Source organism: Bison bison, unplaced genomic scaffold (genome assembly GCF_000754665.1).
Source record: "Bison bison bison isolate TAMUID 2011002044 unplaced genomic scaffold, Bison_UMD1.0 scf7180017864066, whole genome shotgun sequence".
NCBI lineage: Eukaryota > Metazoa > Chordata > Mammalia > Artiodactyla > Bovidae > Bison > Bison bison.
The window spans coordinates 6,912,749-6,940,573 of NW_011494638.1; the positions used below are offsets into that span (position 1 = coordinate 6,912,749).

The following is a 27,825-nucleotide window of genomic DNA, read 5'->3' on the forward strand; positions in this document are numbered from 1 at the left end:
GGCCTCAGCAGCAGTTGCAGCGACCCGAGCCCTCCTGGGGAATCGCCGAGCCTGGACTCCCTGGAGTCGTTCTCTAACCTACATTCTTTCCCCAGTAGCTCCGAGTTTAATAGTGAGGAAGGAGCTGAGAACAGGGTCCCCGAGGAGGAGGAGGGCGCGGCGCTGTTGCCCGGGGCTGTGCCCCTGTGTGGAGAGGAGGAGGTGGAGGAGGAGGAAGCCCAGGTGCTGGCGGCCTCCAAGGAACGCTTCCCGGGACAGTCTGTCTATCATATCAAGTGGATCCAGTGGAAGGAAGAGAACACACCTATCATCACCCAGAATGAGAATGGCCCCTGCCCTTTACTGGCCATCCTCAATGTTTTGCTTCTGGCCTGGAAGGTACATTCCGCAGCTTCTATTTCCTACAGCTTTTGGGGAGGGGTAAAAGAGGGGTGAGAGAGTTGCTGCATTGTCAGCTGATATCTTCTTCCTTTCTTTCCTCATTCATCAATAATCCCCGTTTCTTCCTACACGAAACTCACTCTGAGATTGTCTTGTTTAAGGAATATTCTCATGTGTATGTCAGAAAGAACTGCCGGCAACCTAAGATCTCTCTTGTCGCTTTCAACAGCTGTGCCTGATGCACTTGAAAACAGCCAGGTCTTAGAGCATCCTAAATCTTTTGATTATTTTTTAACTATATTTTTCTGTTATTCCTTCTTACTGACTTTATCCTATATGCAAAAGCGTGAAGAACTGGACAAAATCATCTTCAGAAGTTATCATCAATCCATTATATCAGGGAGCAAGTTTTGATGGTTATGTTTATGCTCCATTTGGGTGTGGATACTTAAGGACGTGGTAATAGGGAAGATCTGGCCCCTTAGACAAATTCCATTTATGGAAAAGTAATGGTCTGAGACCTAATTACCATAACTTCTTGGTTTTCAAAGATTGTTTTTATTTTATGGATGGTTTTTATTTGCCTCATTTCTTTGACTCTTGTTAAATAGTCTAGCATTATTACCCATAACCACACAGAATGTGTTAAGAGAGCTAAAATTATAATAACAAATAAGAAAAGATATATTCAAGATAAAGGAGCAAAAGAGGAAAGGACCCTTCAAAAGTAACTGTACTGAGGACTCAGGAGTGAGTTACCTGTACATGAAGTGTCTTATTTAAGCTTGCAGTTTTAGAGTGCTGAGAAGATGCATTTTAGAGCACATATTTTACTGTCAAATTGAGAGCTGTATCTATAGATAAAATGTTCCCTAGAAAAAAATAACCTGGATTATTGTGATCAGTTAGAAAGAAAATCAAGTAAAGGGAATAGTGTTTATGAAATTCCCTCATCTTCCTGTCTAGCAAGGGATAATGCAAAAGAAATAAGATTAGAAATCTTACCACTATCAAGTGCATAATGGCACTCAAATGTTTTTAATGGAGATTGCTTGCTCTTGAAGAGCTGTTGAGCTATTTGGAACTGCAGCATTGACTCCTTGAAATTACTAAAGAACAATGCAAGACAATATACTGTAAATACTAGGTTATAGGAAGCAGATTGAAATGCATTAGACATCCCAAGAGGGGAAATTTTCCTTTAGTCTGGTGTAGTTCCAGAGAGCTTCATGAAATTTTTATATCTTGAAGGAAGCTTTTAAGGAAAAAGTAGGATTTAAAATAACAGAAAAATGGGAATCCTGAGAGAGGGAAGGATATAAACAAAAACGAATGAAAACAGAATGAATAAAACATGTGTGTATGTGTTTTGGATGACAGGAGTGGAAAGTTCATATTGCAAGATAATAGAAAATAAGATTGAAAAGGTGAAGAGCCACTTGATGAAGGACCTTGAATGCTAGACTAAGAAGTTAGATTTCATCCTATAAGCCAAAGTCTCCAATCTGTCTGAAGGAGTAACTGTTTCCTTTAGGCTTTTCTCACTTCCTAGTTTCTGCATAGTCCTGCAGAAGCTCAAAGGAAAGAGCAAGTGCTGTGGTCTCACATATTTGAGGATAGATGAGCACTGGATTGGTCTTTGAAAGACAGCTTCAAGTGAATGACCGTAACGTTTGGGTTCCCACTTTGTGTGAGATAATAGAATACAGAGATGAGTAAGATGCAAGAGTGCCCTCATGTAGCTTAGTATTGATTCAGAGACAGACATATAAACCATAACCCCAGTGCAGTGTGGAATTATGCTATGGAATTACAGAGAAAAGTGTAAGTGAGAGTGGAATGTGTCAAGGGAGAGCTTCATAGAAGAGGTAACCTATGTACTGGGTCTGATGGGTGAGTAAACGAAATTCCTTTCAGGCCGAGGGAGTAGTATATTCAAAGATGCTGAAGCAGAAAAAGGTTTGTTCTATTTGGGGATTCTAACCTTGGTTGGACTGCGGCGGAGGAGGAGAAGGAAATGGCAGTAGCAGGAAATAAAATTGATGTTAGGTCAGACTCTGAATGAGAAAGCATGTTAAAGAGCGTTAAGATTATTTTATAAGTCTTTGGTTCTTACCTTTTTTTTCTTTCTACCTTAAGGTTATTGATGCACACAAAAATTACTTAGTAATCATCAGTGATAAGGAGATGTATTAAGAGAAGCAAGGTTGGATAGAGCAGTGTCCTAAAAGTGAGCCAGGGTTTCTGAGGTCAGTACTGTTCAGAATAGTACTTAGTTGTTTTTTGCCTTTTACACTATCATTCTTTCAGTGTTAATAGAATTTTCCAAGCTGTATGATGTGTGATGACATCCTTGCCCTGACGGTTAATGGAATGTGTGCTCTGCATTCTTGTGTTTAAAATTTTTCTCAATTTTTATTTTTAGTATAGTAAATGTTGATAGAATCCATTTAAACTAGAGCTTCTTAGGATCCTCAGTGATTTTTTAGGACTGAAGAGGGTCTTGAGACCAAAAAGTTTGAGAAATGCAGTTGTAGAGAAAAATAGTAATTAGAGTATGAAAGTTTTCCCTGGTGGCTCAGTCAGTAAAGAGTCTGCCTGCTATGCGGGAGGTCTGGGTTCCATCCCTGGGTTGGGAAGATCCCCTGGAGAAGGAAATGGCAATCCACTCCAGTATTCTTGCCTGGAGAATTCCATGGACAGAGAAGCCTGGTGGGCTAGAGTCCTTGGTCACAAAGAGTTGGGCATGACTGAGTGACTTAACTTTCTTTCAGTGTATGAAGGTAATTGTCAGATTTCAGAGGACCCATAACTAGGCTTGTTTAGACTTTATATATAGTTGATAATAGGAAGCTATTATAAATTATTGGATAAAGGAATGACATAATGAAAGAGATCTTTTCATTTGAGATTAAACTAGAAGTCAGACTGTAGTGAGTGTAGCAACAGGAATTGATGAGATTAACTCTTTTGGATGGGGAATTCTGTACCCCTTTTCTTTTAAGAGGATAGTGCCACACAGCCTAAATGATGAATTGACTACTAACTGGATATAGGAAATTAAGGATGTGATACTTTTTCCAATTTGAGTAATAGAGAATTGCTTGGATCATTCAAAAGATAGAGAATGTGCTTTTGATGGGAAAGTTGATGCAACGTTTGGTTGTGTCAGATTGGAATTGTCTTACTAACAGTCATAAAAATATAAATGTTTATTATACCTTCAGAAGAATAGAATGGGCCTCAGAAAAGAGGTCAAAATTATGGGAAAAATTGAGTTGGAGAATTATTGCATAGATTTAAGTATGGTATCTATGAGAATAAATTAATTCTCCATAGTAAATGGTGAACAGTAGTTCTCAGCTATTCGGGGAGGGACTTCCCTGGTTGTCCAGTGTCTAAGACTCTGCACTCCCAGTGCAGAGGAGCCCGAGTTCCATCACCGGTCAGAGTATTAGATGCCACATGCTGCAACTAAGAGTTTGAATGTCGCAACTAAACATACTGCATGCTGCAACTAAAGGTCCTGCATGCCTCAGTGAAGACCCAGCACAGACAAATAAATAAATAAAGGCGGTGGGGAGAAGGGAATGTAAGCAGTAAAGATGAAAGAGTATAAAAGAAACCAGTATAGGCCCAATTTGAGATGTAGATGAGAACTAGAAATGGGACAATGTCATAACAGTTGTCTGGGAGAGAGACTCTTGATTTTTTTTTTTTTAAAGTGACTTATTGTCAAATGCAACAGCGTTAAGGAACTGGTGAAGTAGGAAAGATTGTTGCCAAAAAGGACAGGTTTGAGAATAGGGCATTACAAAGTTAGGATATTGTGGAATCCTCAGAGGTGGTAAAATTCTCTTCAGAGGAAAAGAACAACAATCTTTTTTTTTTTTTTTTTGCCCTGAAGTAATGGAAAGAAGATACAAAGGCAAGGTTATGTTAATTAAAATGGAGAGAAAAGTGAAAATTGAGGCCTCATTCTCAGTTTTGGCAAAGTAACAGTTGATCTCATCAGTAGTAACTATTGAACTTGCCAGTAATTAAGAGGAGAGGTTGCAAAGCTTCAAAGTGTGATTTTGTGAGAATATTATGTTGTATTTTAAAGAAGTTCTCATCTCATTGGAAATTATGCCTAGGAATTGAGGCATAAGTAGGAAGTTGTAAGTGGCCCTGGCTAAATTGGCGTACTCTGAAAACTTCTAGTATGTCAGTTTTGCTCCTCCCCCCATTAGTTCTCTTATCTCTGGAAACAAGAGGGGGAAGAATGGCTGTTGAGGATTATCAAGAATTGGGTTTTTCAAGGGTTGATTCATTGTGAGTCAGTGGAGTTAAGGGTTGAAAGTAAGAGTTGATCATCTTTTTGGGGGGAGAATGAAGCAATGAGAAAAATCAATTTTTTAATTTTTCTGCTAGGGAATTCTCTAGCAGTCCAGTGGTTAGGGCTCTTCACTTCCACTGCAGAGGGCACAGGTTCTGTCCCTGGTTGGGAAACTTTAAAAAAAAGAAAGAAAGAAATCAATAAACTGAATACATTAGGAGGATTTGAGTGATTCAGAGGAAGGAAGTACCATGTTTCTGAGTGAGAGATGACAGGTAAAATTATCAAACATGATAAGTACTGATTTGGAAATGTTGGAGTTTTAATTAGACATGTTGGTTTAGGACTAATGGAAAATAGATGATCATTAATAATCTGTAAAATAGTTGAGCTTTGATAATCCAGTAAATCAGGAAAGAAGGAAATCTGTTCATTAATTTAATTTGAGCTCAAATTTTCTAATTCTCTTAACTGACACCAGGTAAATTGACTCAAATTTATGTCTTAGAACAAATATTTTCATTTGCTTCTTTAAAAGAGACTGGTTTTGGTTGTTTTTAAATAATTTTTCTTTAGTCTTTCATTTTATCTATCAAAAACAATGCCATTTATAGGTTTACTTGAGGACTATGACCCAATGAATCAGTTATGTTTATAAAAATCAACAAGTCAGAAGAAATGTAAAATTTACTTTCTTATGATACTGGCCTATACTATAAATGTTGAATCTGAGTGATGGGTATTTGTCATTATGCTGTTATTTTTTTCTACTTTTGCATATGATTTAACTTTTGCATTATAAAACATTTTTAAAAGCTTCTGCATTAATATTTTTATATCATGAGACATGTTTAATAACAGAGGGAGTCCCTCCTTTGTCACACTTTTGTTTTCTTATAGAAAGAATATAGGTTTAAGGCCCACATACTCAAATATATATGTATGTGTGTGTATATATATATATATAGACATAAGTGAAGTGAAAATCACTCAGTCGTGTCTGACTCTTTGCGACCCCATGGACTATACTGTCCATGGAATTCTCCATGCCAGAATACTGGAGTGGATAGCCTTTCCCGTCTCCAGAGAATCTTCCCAACCCAGGGATCAAACCCAGGTCTCCTGCATTACAGGTGGATTCTTTACCAGCTGAGCCACAAGGGAAGTCCATAGAGACATATATGTATATGTAACTTGTACTGTACTTGTAGTAGAGGACATATAGTATTGTAATACCTAATTGGTATGTAACATGTTAGTGGAAGACTAAATGCACTATTCTGATTTAAGATGTGCTTCAATATCTTGTATTTAAGATGTGCACATATTCTCTCCTGCCTAGCCCTTTTGGGTGTAAAATTCTTTTCTTTTTGCTTAGCAGGAGCTGAAGTGACCTCCCACTCCACATCAAGGGAGGAACACCAGGATTCTTAAGTTTGTTTATATTAGGCCGGTTGCTTCTAGGTTTAGACATTAAATCTAGAAACTGTAAAAGAAGAATTGATATATTTGATTCAGTAAAAAAAGAAAAGAGCTTAAGGTTAAAAAATAGACAAAAATATACCCCTTCGCCCAAAAAACTTCACCAGGAACTAATTCAAAACACACACTACAAACTGAGGGAATTATCTGCGAGACTACTGTATGTGTCTAAGGGCTAATTTCTCAGTTTACAAAGAACCCATAAATTAGAAAAGGAACTTCCTTGGTGCCCCAGTAACTAACACTCCATGCTTTCAATGCAGTGGGTACAGGTTACATCCCTGGTCAGGGAACTAGATCCCACAATCTGCCAAATAAATAAATATTCAAAAATAAATAAATTAGAAAGAAAAAGATGAGCAACGCAATAGCAAAATGAGCAGAAGGCCATTGGCAGAAAATTCAGTGAAGTTCAAATGGACATATCCTCTGTCTCATTATCACCTGCAGAGGCTGTGCTTCTTCCCAGAAAGCTTTTGCTCTAGTTCTCCTTCTCTCCTGGTGACTTTTCTTTTCTTGGACCCTTTTCTTGCTTTTGACTAGGTTTTATTTTCTCTTTATTACTTCCTGACTTATAGGAATATTGTAGCCACACAAATATTCTCATATTCCACTTTTCCTAAAGAAGGTACAAAGCTCTTTTGAGAATTTCCAAGTGTTCAGTTCAGTTCAGTTGAGTCGCTCAGTCGTGTCCAACTCTTTGCCACCCCATGAACTGCAGCACGCCAGGCCTCCCTGTCCATCACCAATTCCCGGAGTCCACCCAAACCCATGTCCATTGAGTCCATGATGCCATCCAGTCATCTCATCCTCTGTCGTCCCCTTCTCTTCCTGCTGTCAATCTTTCCCAACATCAGGGTCTTTTCCAATGAGTCAGCTCTTTGCATCAGGTGGCCAAATTATTGGAGTTTCAGCTTCAACATCAGTCCTTCAAATGAACACCCAGGACTGATCTCCTTTAGGAAGGACTGGTTGGAGTTCCTCGCAGTCCAAGGGACTCTCAAGAGTCTTCTCCAACACCACAGTTCAAAAGCATCAATTCTTCGGACTTAGCTTTCTTTATAGTCCAACTCTCACATCCATACATGACTACTGGAAAAACCATAGCCTTTAATAGATGGACCTTTGTCAAAGTAATGTCTCTGCTTTTTAATATGCTGTCTAGGTTGGTCATAACTTTTCTTCCAAGGGGTAAGCATCTTTTAATTTCATGCTGCATAACCACCTGCAGTGATTTTGGAGCCCAGAATAATGAAGTCAGCCACTGTTTCCACTCTTTCCCCATCTATTTGCCATGAAGTGATGGGACCAGATGCCATAATCTTAGTTTTCTGAATGTTGAGCTTTAAGCCAACTTTTCCCCTCTCCTCTTTCACTTTCATCAAGAGGCTCTTTAGTTCTTCACTTTCTGCCATAAGAGTGGTGTCATCTGCATATCTGAGGTTATTGATATTTCTCCTGGCAATCTTGATGCCAGCTTGTGCTTCATCCAGCCCAGAGTTTCTCATAATGTACTCTGCATATAAGTAAAATAAGTAGGGTGACAATATACAGCCTTGACGTACTCCTTTTCCTATTTGGAACCAGTCTGTTGTTCCATGTCCAGTACTTACTCTTGCTTTCTGACCTGCATACAGATTTCTCAGGAGGCAGGTCAGGTAGTCTGGTATTCCAGTCTCTTTCAGAATTTTCCACAGTTTATTGTGATCCACAGAGTCAAAGACTTTGGCATAGTCAGTAAAGCAGAAATAGATGTTTTTCTGAAACTCTCTTGCTTTTTCCATGATCCAGCGGATGTTGGCAATTTGATCTCTGGTTCCTCTGCCTTTTCTAAAACTGGCTTGAACATCTATAAGTTCATGGTTCACATATGGCTGAAGCCTGGCTTGGAGAATTTTAAGCATTACTAGCATGTGAGATGAGTGCAATTGTGCAGTAGTTTGAGGATTCTTTGGGATTGGAATGAAAACTGACCTTTTCCAGTCCTATGGCCACTGCTGAGTTTTCCAAATTTGCTGGTTTATTGAGTGCAGTACTTTCACAACATCATCTTTCAGGATTTGAAATAGCTCATCTAGAATTCCATCACCTCCACTAGCTTTTCTCATAGTCATGCTTCCTAAGGCCCACTTGACTTCACATTCCAGAATGTCTGGCTCTAGGTGAGTGATCGCACCATCGTGATTATCTGGGTCATGAAGATGTTTTTGTACAGTTCTGTGTATTCTTGCCACCTCTTCTTAATATCTTCTGCTTCTGTTAAGTCCATACTATTTCTGTCCTTTATTGAGCCATCTTTGCATGAAATGTTCCCTTGGTATCTCTAATTTTCTTGAAGAGATCTCTAGTCTTTCCCATTCTATTGTCTTCCTCTATTTCTTTGCATTGATCGCTGAGGAAGGCCTTCTTGTCTCTCCTTGCTATTCTTTGGAACTCCGCATTCAAATAGGTATATCTTTCCTTTTCCCCTTTGCTTTTCGCTTCCCTTCTTTTCACAGCTATTTGAAAGGCCTCCTCAGACAGCCATTTTGCTTTTTTGCATTTCTCTTTGTTGGGGATGGTCTTGATTCCTGTCTCCTGTACAATGTCAGAAACTTCCGTCCATAGTTCATCAGGCACTCTGTCTATCAGATCTAGTCCCTTAAATCTATTTCTCACTTCCACTGTATAGTCATAAGGGATTTGATTTAGGTCATACCTGAATGGTCTAGTGGTTTTCTCCATTTTCTTCAATTTCAGTCTGAATTTGGCAATAAGGAGTTCATGATCTGAGCCACAGTCGGCTCCTGGTCTTGTTTTAGCTGACTGTATAGAGCTTCTCTATCTTTGGCTGCAAAGAATATAGTCAATCTGATTTTGGTGTTGACTATCTGGTGGTGTCCGTATGTAGAGTCTTCTCTTGTGTTATTGGAAGAGGGTGTTTGCTATGATCAGTGTGTTCTCTTGGCAGAACTCTATTAGCCTTTGCCCTGCTTCATTCTTACTCCATGGCCAAATTTGCCTGTTACTCCAGGTGTTTCTTGACTTCCTACTTTTGCATTCCAGTCCCCTGTAATGAAAGGACATCTTTTTTGGGTATTAGTTCTAAAAGGTCTTGTAGGTCTTCATAGAACTGTTCAACTTCAGCTTCTTCAGTGTTACTGGTTGGGGCATAGACTTGGATTACTATTATATTGAATGGTTTGCCTTGAAAACAAACAGAGATCATTCTGTCGTTTTTTGAGATTGCATCCAAGTACTGCATTTCGGACTCTCTTGTTGACTATCATGGCTACTCCATTTCTTCTAAGGGATTCCTGCCCACTGGTGCTGCTGCTGCTAAGTCACTTCAGTCGTGTCCAACTCTGTGCGACCCCATAGACGGCAGCCCACCAGGCTCCTCTGTCCCTGGGATTCTCCAGGCAAGAATACTGGAGTGGGTTGCCATTTCCTTCTCCAGTGCAGGAAAGTGAAAAGTGAAAGTGAAGTCGCTCAGTCATGTCCGACTCTTAGCGACCCCATGGACTGCAGCCTACCAGGCTCCTCCGTCCATGGGATTTTCCAGGCAAGAGTACTGGAGTGGGGTGCCGTTGCCTTCTCCGTCCTGCCCACAGTAGTAAATATAATGGTCATCTGAGTTAAATTCACCCATTCCAGTCCATCTTAGTTTGCTGATTCCTAGAATATTGATGTTCACTCTTGTCATCTCCTATTTGACCACTTCCAGTTTGCCTTGATTCATGGACCTCACATTCCAGGTTCCTATGCAATACTGAACCTTGCTTCTATCACCAGTCCCATCCACAGCTGGGTGTTGTTTTTGCTTTGGCTCCATCCCTTCCTTCTTTCTGGAGTTATTTCTCCACTGATGTCCAGTGGCATATTGGGCACCTACCAACCTGGGGAGTTCATCTTTCAGTGTCCTATCTTTTTGCCTTTTATACTGTTCATGGGGTTCTCAAGGCAAGAATACTGAAGTGGTTTACCATTCCCTTCTTCAGTGGACCACATTCTGTCAGACCTCTCCACCATGACCCGTCTGTCCTGAGTGGCCCCACACAGTATGGCTTAGTTTCATTGTGTTAGACAAGGCTATGGTCCATGTGATCAGATTGGCTAGTTGTCTGTGATTGTGGTTTCAGTCTGTCTGCCCTCTGATGCCCTCTCTCAGTGCCTGCCTCTTACTTGGGTTTCTCTTACCTTGGATGTTGGGTAGCTCCTCCCGGCTGCTGCCCCTGACCTTGGGCGTGGGTAGCTCCTCCTGGCTGCTGCCCCTGACCTCGGACTTGGGGTAGCTCCTCTTGGCCAAGTTATTACTTATAAAAATGGAAAAACAGATGGTGAGCCAAAGATTCCATTTTAGCCTCTGCCCACCCTATTTGTTCTTAAATATAGATCCTTTAAGGAGAGATAAAAACTTCACACAGTGGTGGAGTTTGTTTACACAAAAGATGCAAGCAGCACTTCTGAAGTTTTCATTTCCAGTCAGTCCTAAAAATTAGGGTTGGTGTAATATCTCTGGATTTGTGAAATAAAGTGGAAATGGGCAGATGATATTATGAATACTCCCTGTGGTGGTTGTCCTGTTAGCGATGTCCTCATTTTTTCTTGTCCCTTTGCTATGAGTAGTCCTTCAGTGGAAAACTTCCCCATTTTCCTTCCGTCCTTGTTGATGTTGAGTCCCAGGTAGCATTTGCACACAGGTAGTATCATAATAACCCTAAGTACGCAATTATTTTTATGTCCAGATACTCTGCTAAGTATTTTATATGTATTGTATGCATTTTCTGTTTTAATTTTCTCAACCACATCATAAGATCCTTGTGTAGTTATTGTTCCTATTTTACATACATAGAAAATTGAGGTACATAAAGTTCAAATAACTCACCCAAGGTAAGTTGATACCCACTCCAGAACCTGAGCTCTTAGTTCAGATATTTGGTTGGAAAGTTAAAGATAACACCTGGTGGACAATAGGCCTGGAACAAACCAGGGTGGAAGAAGAGCTAGTGATAAAGTCAGAGAAGCAGAAACAGACATCATGAATCATGATTCCTTAGAACAAATCCTAGGGATCTACTCTTTGCACAGATTTGTTCTGTTTTCAGCCCCATATGTTTTATCCCATGTCCTGTGAATTCTCTGTCACTTCCAATTTCAGAGCCTTTCTTGAGTTCTGTGGTGAGTGAGCTTGCCTTAACCATGAAAGTTTATTGACTGTATTCTTTAATATTTTCAAAAATTAGTAAGTTTTCTCTGTCCTGCTACTCTCCTAATTCAAGCTACTTTCCATCTTCTGTACCTTCTAACTGGTCTCTTACCTTATCCTATTCTCATCTGTCTTGCAAACAATTAATATAAAAATTTCACTGTTACTTTTTCTTTAGTAGGTTTTTCAGCATTGGTAAGCTTGCTGAGCTGCTTAAGTATAAGTCCAGTGAAATTTGAACTAAAGATGTCTTCTTTTACTCATGAATCTTTTACTGGGAAAATTCTCTGGAACAACATTCTTCACTGTTTTATAATCCTTTGAATTGCATATTAAATAGGACATTCTTGAAAATCTAATACATATGGATGCATCTATAATTTCTGATATTAAGCATTTTTAAATAGGCCTTGATGTTGTGGGGTTTGAGTTATGATAAACATCTGTGGTAAAAGTGTTGCAAATTGCTAGAAGTTGAAGCTTGTCTCTTATTAAAAGTTCCTGATTTGAAATACTGATGGCAAGTAGAAAGTTAAATATTTAGTATTTTTAAGTACAGTAATTATTTTTAATAATAAATGAATATTACCTATAAGAAATTAGAATGTAAAACATGATTTACAGTAGCTTGTAATACATGTTTATTTGCTGGAGCCAGAATTAAAAGCATGTTGAAAGGATCCTTAAGTTTTTTAGCTCTTATTTTGAAAAAAACCTACATTCTTCTCTTTGATTCCAGTTAACAGTACTTACAGTATAATTATTTTACAATTTGAACTTAAAAACTCATCAATACTATATGATTTACTGCATATTCAAAATCAGTGAAACTTGAACTGAAAAAAAAAATTTTGTTTTTTTTAGCCACGCTGCATGGCTTGCAGGATCTTAGTCTCCCAACCAGGGATCTGACCTGTGCCTCCCTGTCCTGGAAGTGTGGCGCCCTCACCACTGGATCACCAGGGAATTTCCAAGAAATTGTATTATTTATGTATTATTTAGTGATCCATTTTACCATAAGTAATGAAAAATAGACTGCAGCATAGGAATCAAATAATTCATGGACAAATTAAAAATCTTTGTCTCCTGAGTTCCATCTCAACTTTCTGTTTGAATGTCAAACTAAATTTCACAGTTATGAAGCAGATATCATTTCTTATACAAACTTACCAAATTTTTTGTTTTCAATAGGTGTAGGGATCTTAATTTTTGGAGTTTCCTAAACCTTAGAGTCAACTTTAGAGTTAATTTTTCTTTTCCCATTATCCTCCACTTTTCATTGGTCATAAAGTTCTGTCAATTCTTCATTTAAAATATATTTCAGATGATGTTTTATATAAAACTTCATTGAAAGTGTTACTGTTTTTGGAAGTCTGTATATTAATTTTGTATCCTGCAATTTTATCAAACTCATTGATGAGTTCTGGTGGTTTCTTGGTGTTTTTAGGATTTTCTGTGTATAGCATGTCATCTGCAAACATTGATAGTTTTACTTCCTCTTTTCCAATTTGGATTCCTTTTATTTCTTTTTCTGGCATGGTTGCTATGATTAGGACCTCCAATACTATGTTGAATAAAAGTGATGGAAATTCCCTGGAGGTCCAGAGGTTAGAACTTTGTACTTCCACTGTAGGGGACACAGGTTCAATCCCTGGCTGGGAAACTAAGGTCCCAGAGCCACATGGTGCAGCCAAAAAAAAATGTGTGAGGGAGCATCCTTGTCTTCTTCCTGATCTGAGAAGAAATGGTGAAGTGCTTTTCACCACTGAGATGATGTTAGCTGTGGACTTGTCATAAGTGGTCTTTATTATGTTGAGGTGTGTTTTCTCTATACCCAATTTGTTGAGAACTTTTATCATAAATTAATACTGAATTTTGTCAAAAGTTTTTTGTGCATCTGTTGAGATGAACATACAATTTTTATTCATCAGTTTGTTAATGTGATGTATCACATTGATTGATTTGCAGATATTGAACTGAGCCATCCTTGCATCCCTGGGATAAATTCCACTTGATCATGGTGTGTAATCCTTTTTATGTATTGTTGAATTCGGTTTGCTGATATTTTGCTAAGGATTTTTGCATCTATGTTCATCAGTGATATTGACCTATAATTTTCATTTTTGTGTGATATCTTTGGTTTTGGTATCAAAGTGATAACTTGCCTCGTAGAATGAGTTCAGAAGCATTTTTTTGTGTGCGATATTTGAAATAGTTTGAAAAGAATAGGTATTAACTCTTTTATAAATGTTTGTTAGAATTCATCCTATTTTTTTTAATAATTATTATTGTACTAAACATCAATAGGCTTGGAAACAAAGCTGTAAAACAACAGACAACACACACACAATTGTTTGCTACCGATGCACGGTTGACCAATGTCCTACCTAATCAATAGGTTTTTTTTGTTTTGTTTTGTTGGGTCTTCGCTGCTGTGTGGGCTTTTCTCCAGTTTTGGAGAGCGAGGGCTACTTTCTAGTTGCAGTGTGCTGGCTTCTCATTGGAGTGGCTTTTCTTGTGAAGCACAGGCTCACAACTGTGAGCGCTTGGGCTCACAATAGTTATGTCACGTAGGCTCAGTAGTTGTGGCTCCCAGGCTCTACAGCTTAGGCTCAATAATTGAGGCACACGGGCATAACTGCTCTGTGACATGTGGGATCTTCCTGGATCAAGGACAGAACCTGTGTCTCCTGCATTTGCAGGCAGATTCTTGACCACTGAGCTACTAGGGAGCCTGATCTTGGACTTTTATTTGTTGGGAGTTTTTTAAATTACTGATTCAGTTTCATTACAGGTAATTAATCTGTTCATATTTTATTTTTTTTCCTGGTTCAGTCTTGAGACATTATACATTTCCAGAAATTTGTGCATTTCTTCTAAGGTTGTCTGTTTTATTGGAGTATAATTGTTGGTGTGTGCTTAGTCACTTCAGTCGTGGCTGACTGTTTGTGACCCTATGGACTACAGCCCACCAGTCTCCTCTGTCCATGGAATTTTCCAGGCAAGAATACTGTAGTGGGTTGCCATTTCCTCCTCCAGGGGATCTTCCTGACCCAGGGATTGAACTTGTGTCTCTTGTGTCTCCTGCATGGGCAGGCAGGTTCTTTACTGCTAGTGCCACCTCAGAAGCATAATTGTTGGTGGTACTCTCTTATGATCCTTTGTATTTCTGGGGTGATAATTGTACCTTCTTTGTCATTTTTATTTTTATTGATTTGGGCCCCCTCTCTTTTTTTCTTGATGAGTCTGGCTAAAGGTTTATCAGTTTTGTTATATCTTCTCAAAGAACTAGCTCTTAGTTTCATTGATTTTTTTCCCCCCCCTGTATTCTTGGCTAGCTTTCCCATAACATGTTTTTGTGTGTGTTTTTTTTTCCCTTTAATAAACTCTAAAGAGACAATGGAAAGAAAGTCTTAGGATCATTAACAAAATCTTTGGCATTTGCTTTTGTGGTGATGGTGGTAGAGGGAAGCAAAAAGAGAAGGAGCTTGCAGGAAGATCCTTTTGTGGTTAAAAAAAATTAAAATCTGTTGATGGTTCCTAAGTATTGGTGGGAAGCAAGTATTTCTTCACTGTTGTACTCTTTAATCTCTAGCTTTAGTGAACATCCAGGATTTTTAGCTGGCTAAGATTCAGGAACTGAATATACTACTGAGTATACTTGGGAATAGTCAGTTAAAATATTTACATATTTGTTGTCGCACGTCTAAAATCTATATAAAGATTGTCATTTCCTGTTTCAAATACTTGAAGCAAGATGTGGTAGGCGGTTGTTATTATTTGGAAATTGCAAGACTAAAACCTGAAATCATCTATTTGCAGAAATCTAGGATTATAGAATGTATTTCCCAAATACATATACTTGTTAGTACTTTGCTTTTTTATTTTGACAATTTTATAGTAAGATCACTACATTGACCAAAAGAGGATAAGCTGTTTGTTTATGGGATTTTCTAGTAAAATATATATATTTATTTTACTTTTGGCTATTCTGGGTCTTTGTTGCTCTGCAGGGGCATTCTCTAGTTGTGGTACACAGTCTTCTCATTATGGTGGCTTCTCTTACTGCAGAGCACAGGCTCTGTAGTGTGTGGGCTTCAGTAGTTGTGGCTTGCAGGCTCTGGAGCACAGGCTCAATAGTTGTGGCTCACAGGCCTGTGTGCTCCACAGCATATGGGATCTTTCCAGACCAGGGATTGAACCCATGTCCCCTGCATCGGCAGGCAGACTCTTCACCACTGGACCACCAGGGAAGCCCTCTAGTGAATCTGTTTCTGTACTGGATTTGTCTGGAATAAAAGAATGTATAGGTCTTATTTTTTTCAAAAAGCATTGTTAGGTGTAAATGGGACTTTCAGATTGGTCTGACAATTATTCAGAATGTAAATATTCACAGTGTATGTAAACTACTAGTTTAAATATCAGACCTTCAAAGTGGTACTGAAACACCTTGATGAAATATTACCTAAAAGCAGTTAAAATCATCTAAAGCAGTATTCTGCATACTTTTCCTGTAAAGGTACGTGTGTGCTAAGTTGCTTCAGTTGTGTCCAACTTCTGTGCGACCCTATGGACTGTAGCTTGCCAGGCTCCTCTGTCCATGGGATTCTCCAGCAAGAATACTGGAGTGGGCTGCCATGCCCTCCTCCAGGGGATTTTCCTGACTCAGGGATCGGAACCACGTCTCTTACATCTGCTGTATTGGCAGGCCAGTTCTCTACCACTAGTGCCACCTGGGAAGGCCTCCTGTAAAGGACCAAATAGTAAATATTTTTAGGCTTTATGGGCTGTACCTGGTCTCTGCTGCAAAGATTCAACTTTGCTATTATAGTGCAAAGCAGCCAGAGACAGTACATAAACAAATGAGAGTGACACCCCATAAAACTTTATTTAGAAAAGCAGGGGACTTTAACTTGCCAATGAATTTCAACTTAAAAAATAATATTTATGGGAACTCTCAGTACTTTCTGCTCAGCTTTTCTGTAAACCTAAAACTGCTCCAAAAAAAGTCTATTACAGTTTCTGGGACTTCCTTGGCAGTCCAGTGGTTAAGACTCTGTACTTCCTCTATAGGGGGCATTGGTTCAATCCCTGGTCAGAGAACTAAGATCCCACATGCCACATGGTGCAGCCAAAAAAAAAAAAGTTTATTACAATTTTTCTAAATGTCCTAGAAAATAAAAATTATTTAGAATGATCAAAACCTCCATGACATCTGTTGGTTTTCACTGAGTGATAAAGCCCCCGGGTGACTAACTCATCCGTTTCAACTGTCAGGTATGCTTTCAGAGGATCTAAAACCATCCTGTTTTACAAGGATTTTTTTTAAGACTTAAAAGCAAACAAAGAGGTAGAGGTGTCACATACTGTTACTACATTTGATAACATAAATACTCAGAGCACTTTCCTCAACACTTGTTGGAGGAATTGCTGATTTAAATGATTTCCTTGGTTGAACAGAAAATAATTGCTAAAATATTAATTCCTGAAGATTTTTGAATTATGCTGCTATTCTATCATTGATATGTTAATTACTTTGAGTTTGCATCCTATAGTATTTATTTTTCTTCTATAAATATACCAAGGAGTATCCTTTTTAGTAAATCAGCTAAAATATTTACAATCATTGGCTGTAATATCTGTATAACTCAGCTGATAATTCATTTGAAAAATTTAGACTTTGTTGCAGCTGAATTAACTTTTGAAACTTAAATGTGACTATAACATATATATCTACTTTTAAACTTTTTATCGTGACATGTAGCACAGAAAATACATAAAACAGAGATGTCCAGTTTAACAGACTAATTATAAACCAAACAGTGGAACTACCATGCAAGTCAAAATATAAAGCATTGCCAGCACCCCAGAAGCCTCTTGTATGTCTCATTCTAACTATAACCCCTTCCCTTATTCCTAGGGTTAACTACAGTCCTGATTTTTATAGTATCCATTTTCGTTTTTTAGTACATGTGCAGCTCTAAATAGTGTAGTTTGTTTTGCCTGTTTTTTAAAATTTTACAGATGGGCTCATGTAGTATGAATACTTCAGTTTATGACCAATCCTTTATACTGTATTCATTTTAGCTATTCAACGACAACAATAAAAAATGGTCAAGGTAGACTGAAGTGATGGGATATTGAGCTGTGTTCCAGCCTGTCTTCAGAAAAATTGCTTCATGGGTGATCTGTGAAAACATGTTTGGTGCCACTTCCTGCCCTTTAACCGCATTTTCTGTCACGCAGGACACTGTTGCATGTGCCTAATGACAATCAGGATGGGTGATGAAAGGCATAGCGCTTGTTTTTGAAAACAGATTTCTCAGTGACTCTGTGAGATCTTGAATTTTATGGTGATAGGATTGTGTTAAACTAATCTTTAATACAACAAAGCTATTGTTGTATTAAAGATTAGTTAAAGTGAGTATGGTATACATATAGTAGATACATATAATATAGATACATACTTGTGTTTCTGACTGAAGAAACACTTTAATTACCTAAAACATTTGATTTTATAGAAAAAATACTTTGTTTTTCAGGTGAAACTTCCACCGATGATGGAAATCATAACTGCTGAACAGCTGATGGAATATTTAGGTTAGTGTTGAAAAGTGAATGATTTTTATATCTCTTTCAAGATAAAACAAAGTTTTCAAAGCTAATATTATTACCAAATTTCACCTTTTTGAAGCTATTTTTAATCTCGTAACTAAATAATTTTATTAGTGTGTTTCTGTTCTTGGATGTTACAGACTTCTTTCTAACCAGCGTTAAAATTTTTTAATGTAAATAAAGAGACTAGTGACATCTAGAAAACAACAAGGTATATATTAATTCCAATAAATTACAGAATGGGAAATGGCACAGAAACTCTTAACACTGCATGTAGAGAGTGTTTAAAAATATTGAATAGACTTGAATTAAAATCCAGGAAGTGATTTAGAGCAGTGCTACCCAAAATATGGTTCACGAACCTATGCCAGTCAATAAAATGTTAGACCAGTCTGCAGTGAAATAGAGGGTTGTACTAGCGTATAAAACATTTACTTTAGGAAGCACACTGTTTAGTCCATCTGAAATATTTTTATAGCGAGTTTTTCTTGATGAAGGAAGCAGCATATTGAGTTGCATTCTTATGCAAGCTTCTTCTTTTAAAACAGAGCGTAATACACAGTTTGCAGATCAGCTGCATTCAGTAGAACTTGTTTACAGAGCAGGTAGTTATTTATTACACTGAGGTCTTTTACAACTTAACAAATAAGAAGTTATATATTTGCACTGTTACCAAATGAGAAATCTTAATCCATATTCTTATTTTTAGTAATTAAATTTCTATTAAAAAGATCTTATTAGCTGATTAGTTTGTCTGTGCTCTTCCAGACAACTAGCTAACTGATTTTTTTGTGAGATGTAAGTTTAGTGAAATAATTGAGATTACAGCTTTTGGAAGACCTTTTTACTTATATAATTAATATAATTTAATCTTATTCACTGGCTAGGGAACCTCATCATTAAGTGTAGATTACTTCACTATCTAGATATCTGAAAATAAAGTTTCTGTTTATACCTCTTTTTACTCTAGCTTGGTGATTCTTAAACTTTGTGATTTCTAAATTATATTTCATAGAAAAAGGCTGAAATATGCTTAGTGTTTTTGAGGAACAGCCAGAAGGACTGCCCAGGACTGCAAAGGGAAAGTGTCAGGAGATGAGGTTAGAGACAATGGAATCATATCATATGGAGTATCCTAGGCCTTTATAGCAACTTTGACTTTTGCTGTGGGTGATCTGAGAAGCCATTAAAGGATTTTGAACCGAGGACTGACATGATCTGACTTTAAGATTCTTTAACAAGAATTCTCTGGCTTCAAACAGAGTAACAGAAGTGAGATTATAAAATATGGTCAGATTCTGAGTATAGAGCAGACAGAATTTGCTGATTAGTTGAATGTGGAGTTAGAGTGAAGTCAGGAGTTACCCAGTGATTTTTGGCTTGAACAACTGGAAGGATGGCATTAACATCAACTGAAACGGGAACAAATGGAAGGAATATGTTTACGGAAGAATATCAGGATTTTGGTTTGGGGATGTTTATTACTCCTTGGAAGGAAAGTTATGACCAACCTAGATAGCATATTCAAAAGCAGAGACATTACTTTGCCAACAAAGGTTCGTCTAGTCAAGGCTATGGTTTTTCCAGTGGTCATGTATGGATGTGAGAGTTGGACTGTGAAGAAGGCTGAGCGCCGAAGAACTGATGCTTTTGAACTGTGGTGTTGGAGAAGACTCTTGAGAGTCCCTTGGACTGCAAGGAGATCCAACCAGTCCATTCTGAAGGAGATCAGCCCTGGGATTTCTTTGGGAGGAATGACGCTAAAGCTGAAACTCCAGTACTTTGGCCACCTCATGCGAAGAGTTGACTCATTGGAAAAGACTCTGATGCTGGGAGGGATTGGGGGCAGGAGGAGTAGGGGACGACAGAGGATGAGATGGCTGGATGGCATCACTGACTCGATGGACGTGAGTCTCAGTGAACTCTGGGAGTTGGTGATGGACAGGGAGGCCTGGCATGCTGCAATTCATGGGGTCGCAAAGAGTTGGACATGACTGAGCGACTGATCTGATCTGATCTGATTGACTTTCCAGTGGAGATATCAGGGAGGCAGTGGGATATATAAATCTAGAGCCTAGAAGACAGGTCTAGATCAGCACTGTACAGTGAACCTTTGTGTGTTGATGGAAATGTTCTTTATCTGTGCTGTCCATTTTCTTAGCCACTAACCACATATGGCTCTTGATGTAGCGAATATTCAGCTACATTTTAAATTGTAGGAAAATTGAATATTTAATTTTAATTTAAATTAATGTAGCCACATGTCACTACTGGCTGTTGTGTTGGACAGTGCATATCTAGCCTGTAAATACCCATTTGGGAACAGTAACTATCATATAAAGGATCATTACACTGAGTCACAAATAATATAACTGTAGACAGAGAAGATATCAGTGGACTGAATCTGGGACATGCCAGTGATTAGAAGCTGGAGAAGAGGAAGAATAGATAGAAACTCAGCTATGTAGAAGAAAAACTGGAGACTGATTTCCTAGAATCTAAATGAAGAGTTTCAGTAAAGAATGAGAGACTATCTGAGTCAAATGTTGCTAATAGGCCTTGCAGGATTAAGACTAAAAATTAACCACTGATTGAAGCCATACAGAGGTACTTGGTAACTTCAGTAAGTCCACAGGATGAAAACCTGACTGGAGTAGGCACAAGAGAAAATCAGAAGTCCTAAGACATAACCAATAGGAATGGAACATAATGCAGCCACTGTGGAAAACAGTTTGTTAGTTCCTTAAATAGCTAATATAGAATTACCATATAACCCTATAGCTTCCCCCAAGAGGAGTAAAGACATATGTCCATACAAAAACTTGTATAGGAACATTCATAGCAGCATTACTCATATATGCCAAAAAATTGGAAACAATCCAGATAGCCATCAACTGATGAATAAACCAACTATGGTATATCTATATAATGAAACATTATTCAGCCATAAAAGGAAATGTACTGATGTATTCTGTAATATAAACCTTAAAGATGTTGTGCTAAGTCAAAGAAGCCAAGTCATGAAAGACCACTTATTATGTGATTCCATTTATGTGAAATGTTTAGAATAGGCAAATTTAGAGACAGAAAGTAGGCTTCATGGTTGCTTAGGACTGGGGAATATAGGGGGGAAATAGAGATTGACTGCTAAAGGGTATAGAACTTCTTTTGGGGGAGCCAAAATGTTCCAAAATTAGATCATGATGATAATTTCACAATCCTGTTAATATAGTTCAAAAACATTGAACTGTACACATTAAATGGGTTAATTTTATGTATGTGAGTTATGTTTCAATAAAGCTGGTTTTAACAAGAGAAAGTTGGAGGAAAGGAATTGAAAAATACACTTTAGATAAATGAAGAATTAGTCTTAGGTATACAGGTAGTTCATCCTTAGCAATAGAAGAGAAGATAGACTGTTAAAAATAGGTGCAGGTTGGAATTCCTTAGTGGTCTAGTGGTTAAGAATATGCCTGCCAATGCAGGGGACCTGGGTTTGTTCCATGGCCTGGGAGGATCCCACATGCCACAGAGCATGTGTGCCACAACTATTGACCTTCCTACACCACAGCTACTGAAGCCTGAATGCTCTAGGGCCTGAGCTCTACAACAAGAAAAGCCATCACAATGAGAAGCCCACACACTGCAACTGGAGAGTAGCCCTCGCTTACTGCAACTAAAGAAAGCCCACAGGCAGCAGCAAAGACTCAGCGCAGCCAAAAATAAATAAATACAAAATTTTTTTTAAAGATACAGGTAGATGGGTAGATGTGGGTATGGTAGCTTGTAGAAGGTCTTTTAAGTACTTTTATTTTCTCAATAAATGGGAAATCAGGTCATCAGCTGAGAGTGAGAATGAAGGAGGAGTTATTGAAGATGAGAAGGAAGGTATAAAATAGTTGCTTAGATAAGTGGGAGAGTGAATGAGGAGATGCAATATGATTCCTGAGTTTTACCCTGGGGTTAGTGAGACCAGCCAGCATTGGTGGTATGATTTCTGTAGTCACATTCTGCTGCATGAGTATAGGCCTGAATAGTGGAGGAGCAGGGTTTAACCAGAGCTGGGTTTTTGCCAAGTGAGTATGTTGAAGAGAGTCTAGGGAATTGAAGTTATGTGTAGATATACCTGTGATATAATAATGAGCCATAATATTTAAGTTACATGAAGAGGAGATGCGGATATAAATACATTGAAGAAAAATGTGACAGGATTTAGTGGATTGTAGGCCCTAATACAATCAAAGAATTTTTGGAACCTGGTAGTAACAAAATTGTATGATCATAGGGAATGAGTTTCTGACATAAGGTGGAATATATGATTTTTGTTGGAAAAGAGGTCAAGGAACAGAAAGGCCAGAATATTAGGTGGGTCATCTCTATGAGCATTAAAATTATCAAAAATTACAGCAGGATTTGTATCAGAGAGAGATAGTGAGCTAGGAATGAGAGAGATTGACCTAAAAGTTTGTAGAGAACTATAACCAGGTGGGTGAATAATGGGTAGTAGTATATCATGGCATAGGTTTTAAAACAGTTTTAGGGAGGATGGGGGGAAAGAATGATCGTAAGGAACAAGTAGATATCTGCTACCAGCAGACTCACTGGTAAAGAAGTATAAGCGAGAAAGGAGCTATCACTTAAAAGGACTGCAGTGTCATCAAGGCAGAGCCAAATTTCATTTAGGCAGAAGGCGAAGGAAACATTAAGAAAAAACATTTAGTAGCTTTGTTGAGAGACCATGAGTTCCAGAAGACGTTGAAATTCAAAATAGGAATTTAGAAGTCATGGATGGGAAGATCCCCTGGAGAAGGAAATGGCAACCCACTCCAGTATTATTGCCTGGAAGATTTCATGACAGAGCCTAGTAGGCTACAGTCCATGGGGTCGCAAAGTGTTGGACATAACTGAGTGAATGAGCACACACAAGTCTAAAGATTATATTTAAATCTGTGGAAACATGAGATCATTAAGAGAGAAAGAATAAAGAGAGAAGTGGGTGCAGGATTGTCTCCTGAAGTTTCCCAGCATGCCCAAATTGGGTAGAACAGTGTTTCTCAACCTTTTTTTTCAGTATTGTCCCCATAAGCCTTTGAAGACATCTTTGTCCTAATCACTCCAGGAAATTTTAATACCACAGACATACTGTGTGTCTCTTCATGCTCTATGGCCCTTTGAAGGCCACAAGCGCTTATAATATCTAAGATATTTTTGCCCCTACCCTCCCAGAATCAGTTTTTGCCCTCTTGTGGGGGCAGCATCACCCCTACTGAAATATATAGGTTAGAGGACAGAATGGTAAGGGAAGAAGTAGCCACTAAGAAAGGAGAAAAGCCAGAAGAGGGTGATTCAGTGAAGCCAAGAAGAGAAGAGTGCTAGGAGGGAGAATAAGAGAGTATTGAATACTGGAGAATATTCTCTACATAATTTGGCAACATGGAAGTTATTGTAACCTTCACAGAAACAATGTCAATAGAGTGACGGGATGGAAATGAAATAGTGAGTTGAGGAGCATCTAAGAGATAAGTAAGTGAAGACTCAAATGCAGATAACTTCTGAGAAGTTTGTCTATGGATGGGTATGAGAAGTAGGTGAAAAGTAGGAAAAGGTTTAGTAGACAACATGTGACTTATCTTGGTTTTGTGGTATACTTAGAATCCTTGTAAAGAAGGTGGTATACTTAGATCCCTTGTGAAAAAGGAGGAAGATCGTTTTAGGGCTAGGTATAAACTATTTTAAGCTCAAGCTCAAGGTAAAAAAATGTAAGGCATTTTTTTCCCTTAATTTTATTTATTTTTTGGGGTGGGGCTGTGTGTGTCTTTGTTGCTGTGCAGGGTTTTCTCTAGTTGTGGTGAGTGGAAGCTATTCTCTAGCTGTGGTGAGTGGGCTTCTCATTGCAGTGGCTTCTCTTGTGGGGCATAAGCTCTGGGGCATGCAGGCTTCAGTAGTTGTGGCACATGGGCTCAGTAGCACAGGCTTAGTAGTTTTGAGGCATGGCAACTTCCCAAATCAGGGCTCGAACCCCTGTCTCCCACATTGGCAGGCAAATTCTTTACCACTGAGCCACCAGGGAAACCCCTTTAAGACATATTTGGAAGAAGGGTGATTTGAGTACAATTTGACTGTGGTTGGTAACTCTGCATGTTACAGAAAGTTGGATTGGAGAGTGGATTAGTAGGCTACAGCTAAACTAAGGAGTTTTGGAAGCCAGGCAGAGAAGTTTACTATGGTAGGCTGCTTCATGTATTTTAGTTCAAGAGGAGTAAACAACATGTTAAGTGTAGTTTTTAGGATTGTCTGGTTGAGACCGATTAGGAAATAGTAATAGCAACTCAGATGTGGTCAAATATCAATAGATTTTTGAATGCCTAATATATATAGAAAACATGTATTTTTGAGCCCAGTTTCCTATCCATTTCTTCCATATCCAACCACTATCCGTCCTACTTTCTTTGTTCTCATATCATGACTAGAATCACCTAAACCTACACCACCTGGCATAGTAGCCACTGGCCACAGGTGGCTTTTGAGCACTTGAAATATTGCCAGAGTGAACTGAGATTTTCTGTAAGTGTAAAATATATACTGGATTTCAAAGATTTAGCTCAAAAAAGAATATAACATATCAGTAATTTTTATAATGATTATGTGTTTAAATGATAATATTTTTAATATACTGCACTAAATATATTATTAAAATTACTTAATTTATCCTGGTGGCTCACTGACTAAGACTCTGCACTCCCAATGTAGGGGGCCATAGTTCGATTCCTGGTCAGGGAATTAGATCCCACATGTCACAACTAAAGATCCTGTATGCCACAACAAAGATCAAAGATCTCAAGTGCTACAACTAAAACCCGGCACAGCCAAATAAATATTTTAAAAAATTTTTTACCTATTTCTTTTTACTTTTTAAAAATATGGCTACTAAAAATTTGAGGTTGCATATGGCTTACATTATATTTCTATTGGACAGTGCTAACCTAAACTGTGATACGTCTCCACAGCTTCTTATTTCATCCTGGCTCTGCTCTCTGTGCTACGATAGACTGATATTGTTTACCTAACCTGTTCCTGCTGTTATTACCATCAGTCTACTTGCCTTTTTCTATTCTGTCTTCTGGGACAAAATAAGCTCTTTTGCTGTTGGTTCCCGTAGCTAAAGAATGCAGTTGTAATGGCAGAGACCCGTGAGCAGAAGCAGAAGGCATATGAATGGACGTAGGAAAAGATAAGACTGAAGTAGCAATAAAAGCATCATAAATTATAGTACCTCTGGATTTTATAGATGAGGTAACCAAAGCTCAGAAAGGTTAAATAATACGTGCTCTCTACCTGGGCACCTTCTAGTATTATTTTTTAAATGCTGAAAGGCTAGTATTCTCAAAAGTGTATCTCTTCTCCCTTTCTACCACTCAGGTGTGTATTTTAAATTTGTACTACTTGTCTCTATCTTCCTTTTTCTTTTTTCTTACCCAGCAAATATTTACTGATCACGTACTATGGACACATTGTTTGGAGTTGTCAACAATATAGTCAGTGTAACTGCACAAATGTACTCCACTGAGAAAATGTTAACATGGTATTTTTCTCGGAAAGAAAATAATTAGTACATCTTGGTATTTTAAATTTATCCAACTGCTATGTTTTAAAAAGTCCTAAAGAAGCAGGACATAGAGATTTTTTTAAATTATAGGGAAAAGAAAAATTGATGAAGAAATGTTTAGATCTGGGGTAGGTGAAGAGGTTTGGAAGTCCTGGGTGAGGCTGGGTGAGGATACTCATCTACTAGGAATAGCATGAAAGTAATATGATCCTAATGGGAGGTGGGGGAGAAGTGAGCAAGAGTGATGTGAGACGAGAGCTTCTGGAAACTCTGCCTTGCCAAAAATAAAATTTATTCAAGGCCATTTCTGCCAGAACTAACTGTTTAGTTTTCTAAGCTATTTGGATTTTGTTCTCTTGAGATGACTGAAGTTCTCTGGAGGAACCAGAGACATTTTGCATTAATAAGCAAGCACTAGTAGAAATATAATAAAAGAAAACATTGAAGACTTTCCTGTACCCAGATGAGGAACCATGGGGAATGGGAATTTTGACCTGTGGGTCAGGAATCTGACTGTGGCTGAGTGACTCTCATTTAAGGTCTCTTACACAGTTGCAGTCAGTGTGTCAGTTGGGGCTGCAGTCTTATCTCCAGGCCCAGCTGAGGAGGATCTCCTTCTAAGCTTACTTACTTGGTTGTTGACAGGATTCAGTTCCTCACAGGTCGTTGGACTGAGGTCCTCAGTTTCTCACTGACTGTGGCCAGAGGCCTCCTTCAGTTGCTTGCCATGGCCTCTCCCATAAGGCAGCTCAGAACATGACACGTGGCATTTTTCAGAGTGAGCAAGTGAGAGAGCACCATAATGAAAGACACAGTGTTTTCTTTTCTAATTTTGTAAGTGACATTTCATTAATTCTGTTGTATTTTATTCACTGGAAGTGAGTCCAGTCCACAGTCAAGGGAAGGGGATTATACAGAGGTATGAATACCAGGCAGTAGGGTCCATCAAAGAGGCTGCCTCCCTTAGTGAGGCCATTCTTTTCTTGTCAAAATCTTTTCTGACCTCAGGAAAAGAGAAGTTGCTTATCTGAGTCTTTCCCAATAATTATTATACTCTTAACACATAAGCTTTAATCTATAATAGCATACCTAGGGTCATTTAGTATTGAATTATATAATATTCTGCATCCTGACCCTGCTAAAATGTTAGAAAAACACACACTACAGTGTTTTATCAGGATAATTACAGAACTTACATGAAATATAGGATCAAAGTATAGCAAATATGGTCTCAATTATTTGCATAAATAATGTATAAAATTTACTCAATGTAGTTTTCAGTTAAGTGCTATATTAAAATTTCAACATGTAAATATACAGTGTGCCAGTTATAGTAAGGTTTCAAAAATATTTGTTAAATATACTTGCTTATATATTTCTGTGAATGAATGAATTTAGTATTTTTGGAGTTCCTTTACCTATGGTGGAATAAAATTGTTATTAGATTTTGCTGTCTTAAAATTTTAAATAAACCCACAGATAATAATATATTGATGTTTATAGGAATTCTTTGATTATCAAAATTGGAGAGATTGAAAGAGTACTGGCTACAGTCTTTGGAAGTTTATTTTGAATTTGAAAATAAAAGTTATATAAAAGCAATTTATCAACTTGTTAGTGGTTTGGGAGGCTGAGAAGCTGGTTATATCACTGTTTATATAAAAATTAATTCCAGATAACGTAAAGACTTAAAAAAAAAAACATAAAATTACATGAAGAAAGTATATGTGAATGTTCGTATACTCTGAAGAGGTGAAAATCTTTCTAAACATAACGTCAAGCTCAGAAGCTGTAATAGAAGACTGTGACTATATTAAAATTAAATATTTCTATGCAGTGAAAAATAGGCAAAAAAGCACCATCATAAAGTCAGAAGCCAATATGGGGAAAAAAATAACGTACCACACATATAACAGGAAATGTTCTCATTTCTCTAATTGAAAAAGAGCTTTTATAATTCAACAGTTCAGTTCAGTTCGGTCGCTTAGTCATGTCCGACTCTTTGCAGCCCCATGAATTGCAGCACACCAGGCCTCCCTGTCCATCACCAACTCCCAGAGTTCATGTCCGGGATGGACTCACGTCCATCGAGTCAGTGATGCCATCCAGCCATCTCATCCTCTGTCGTCCCCTTCTCCTCCTGCCCCCAATCCCTCCCAGCATCAGAGTCTTTTCCAATGAGTCAACTCTTCACATGAGGTGGCCAAAGTACTGGAGTTTCAGCTTTAGCATCAT

At 38.1% G+C, this 27,825-nt stretch overlaps 1 protein-coding gene across 1 annotated transcript in view; it reads left to right on the forward strand.

Annotated features, from left to right (window-relative positions):
* FAM63B (family with sequence similarity 63, member B) overlaps positions 1-27,825 on the forward strand; it is a 76,597-nt gene that overhangs the window by 746 nt on the left and 48,026 nt on the right. The window contains exons 2-3 of the mRNA XM_010836843.1: positions 2-378; positions 17,912-17,969. Of these exons, the coding sequence (XP_010835145.1) occupies positions 2-378; positions 17,912-17,969 (435 nt within the window). The remainder of the gene's footprint in view (position 1; positions 379-17,911; positions 17,970-27,825) is intronic.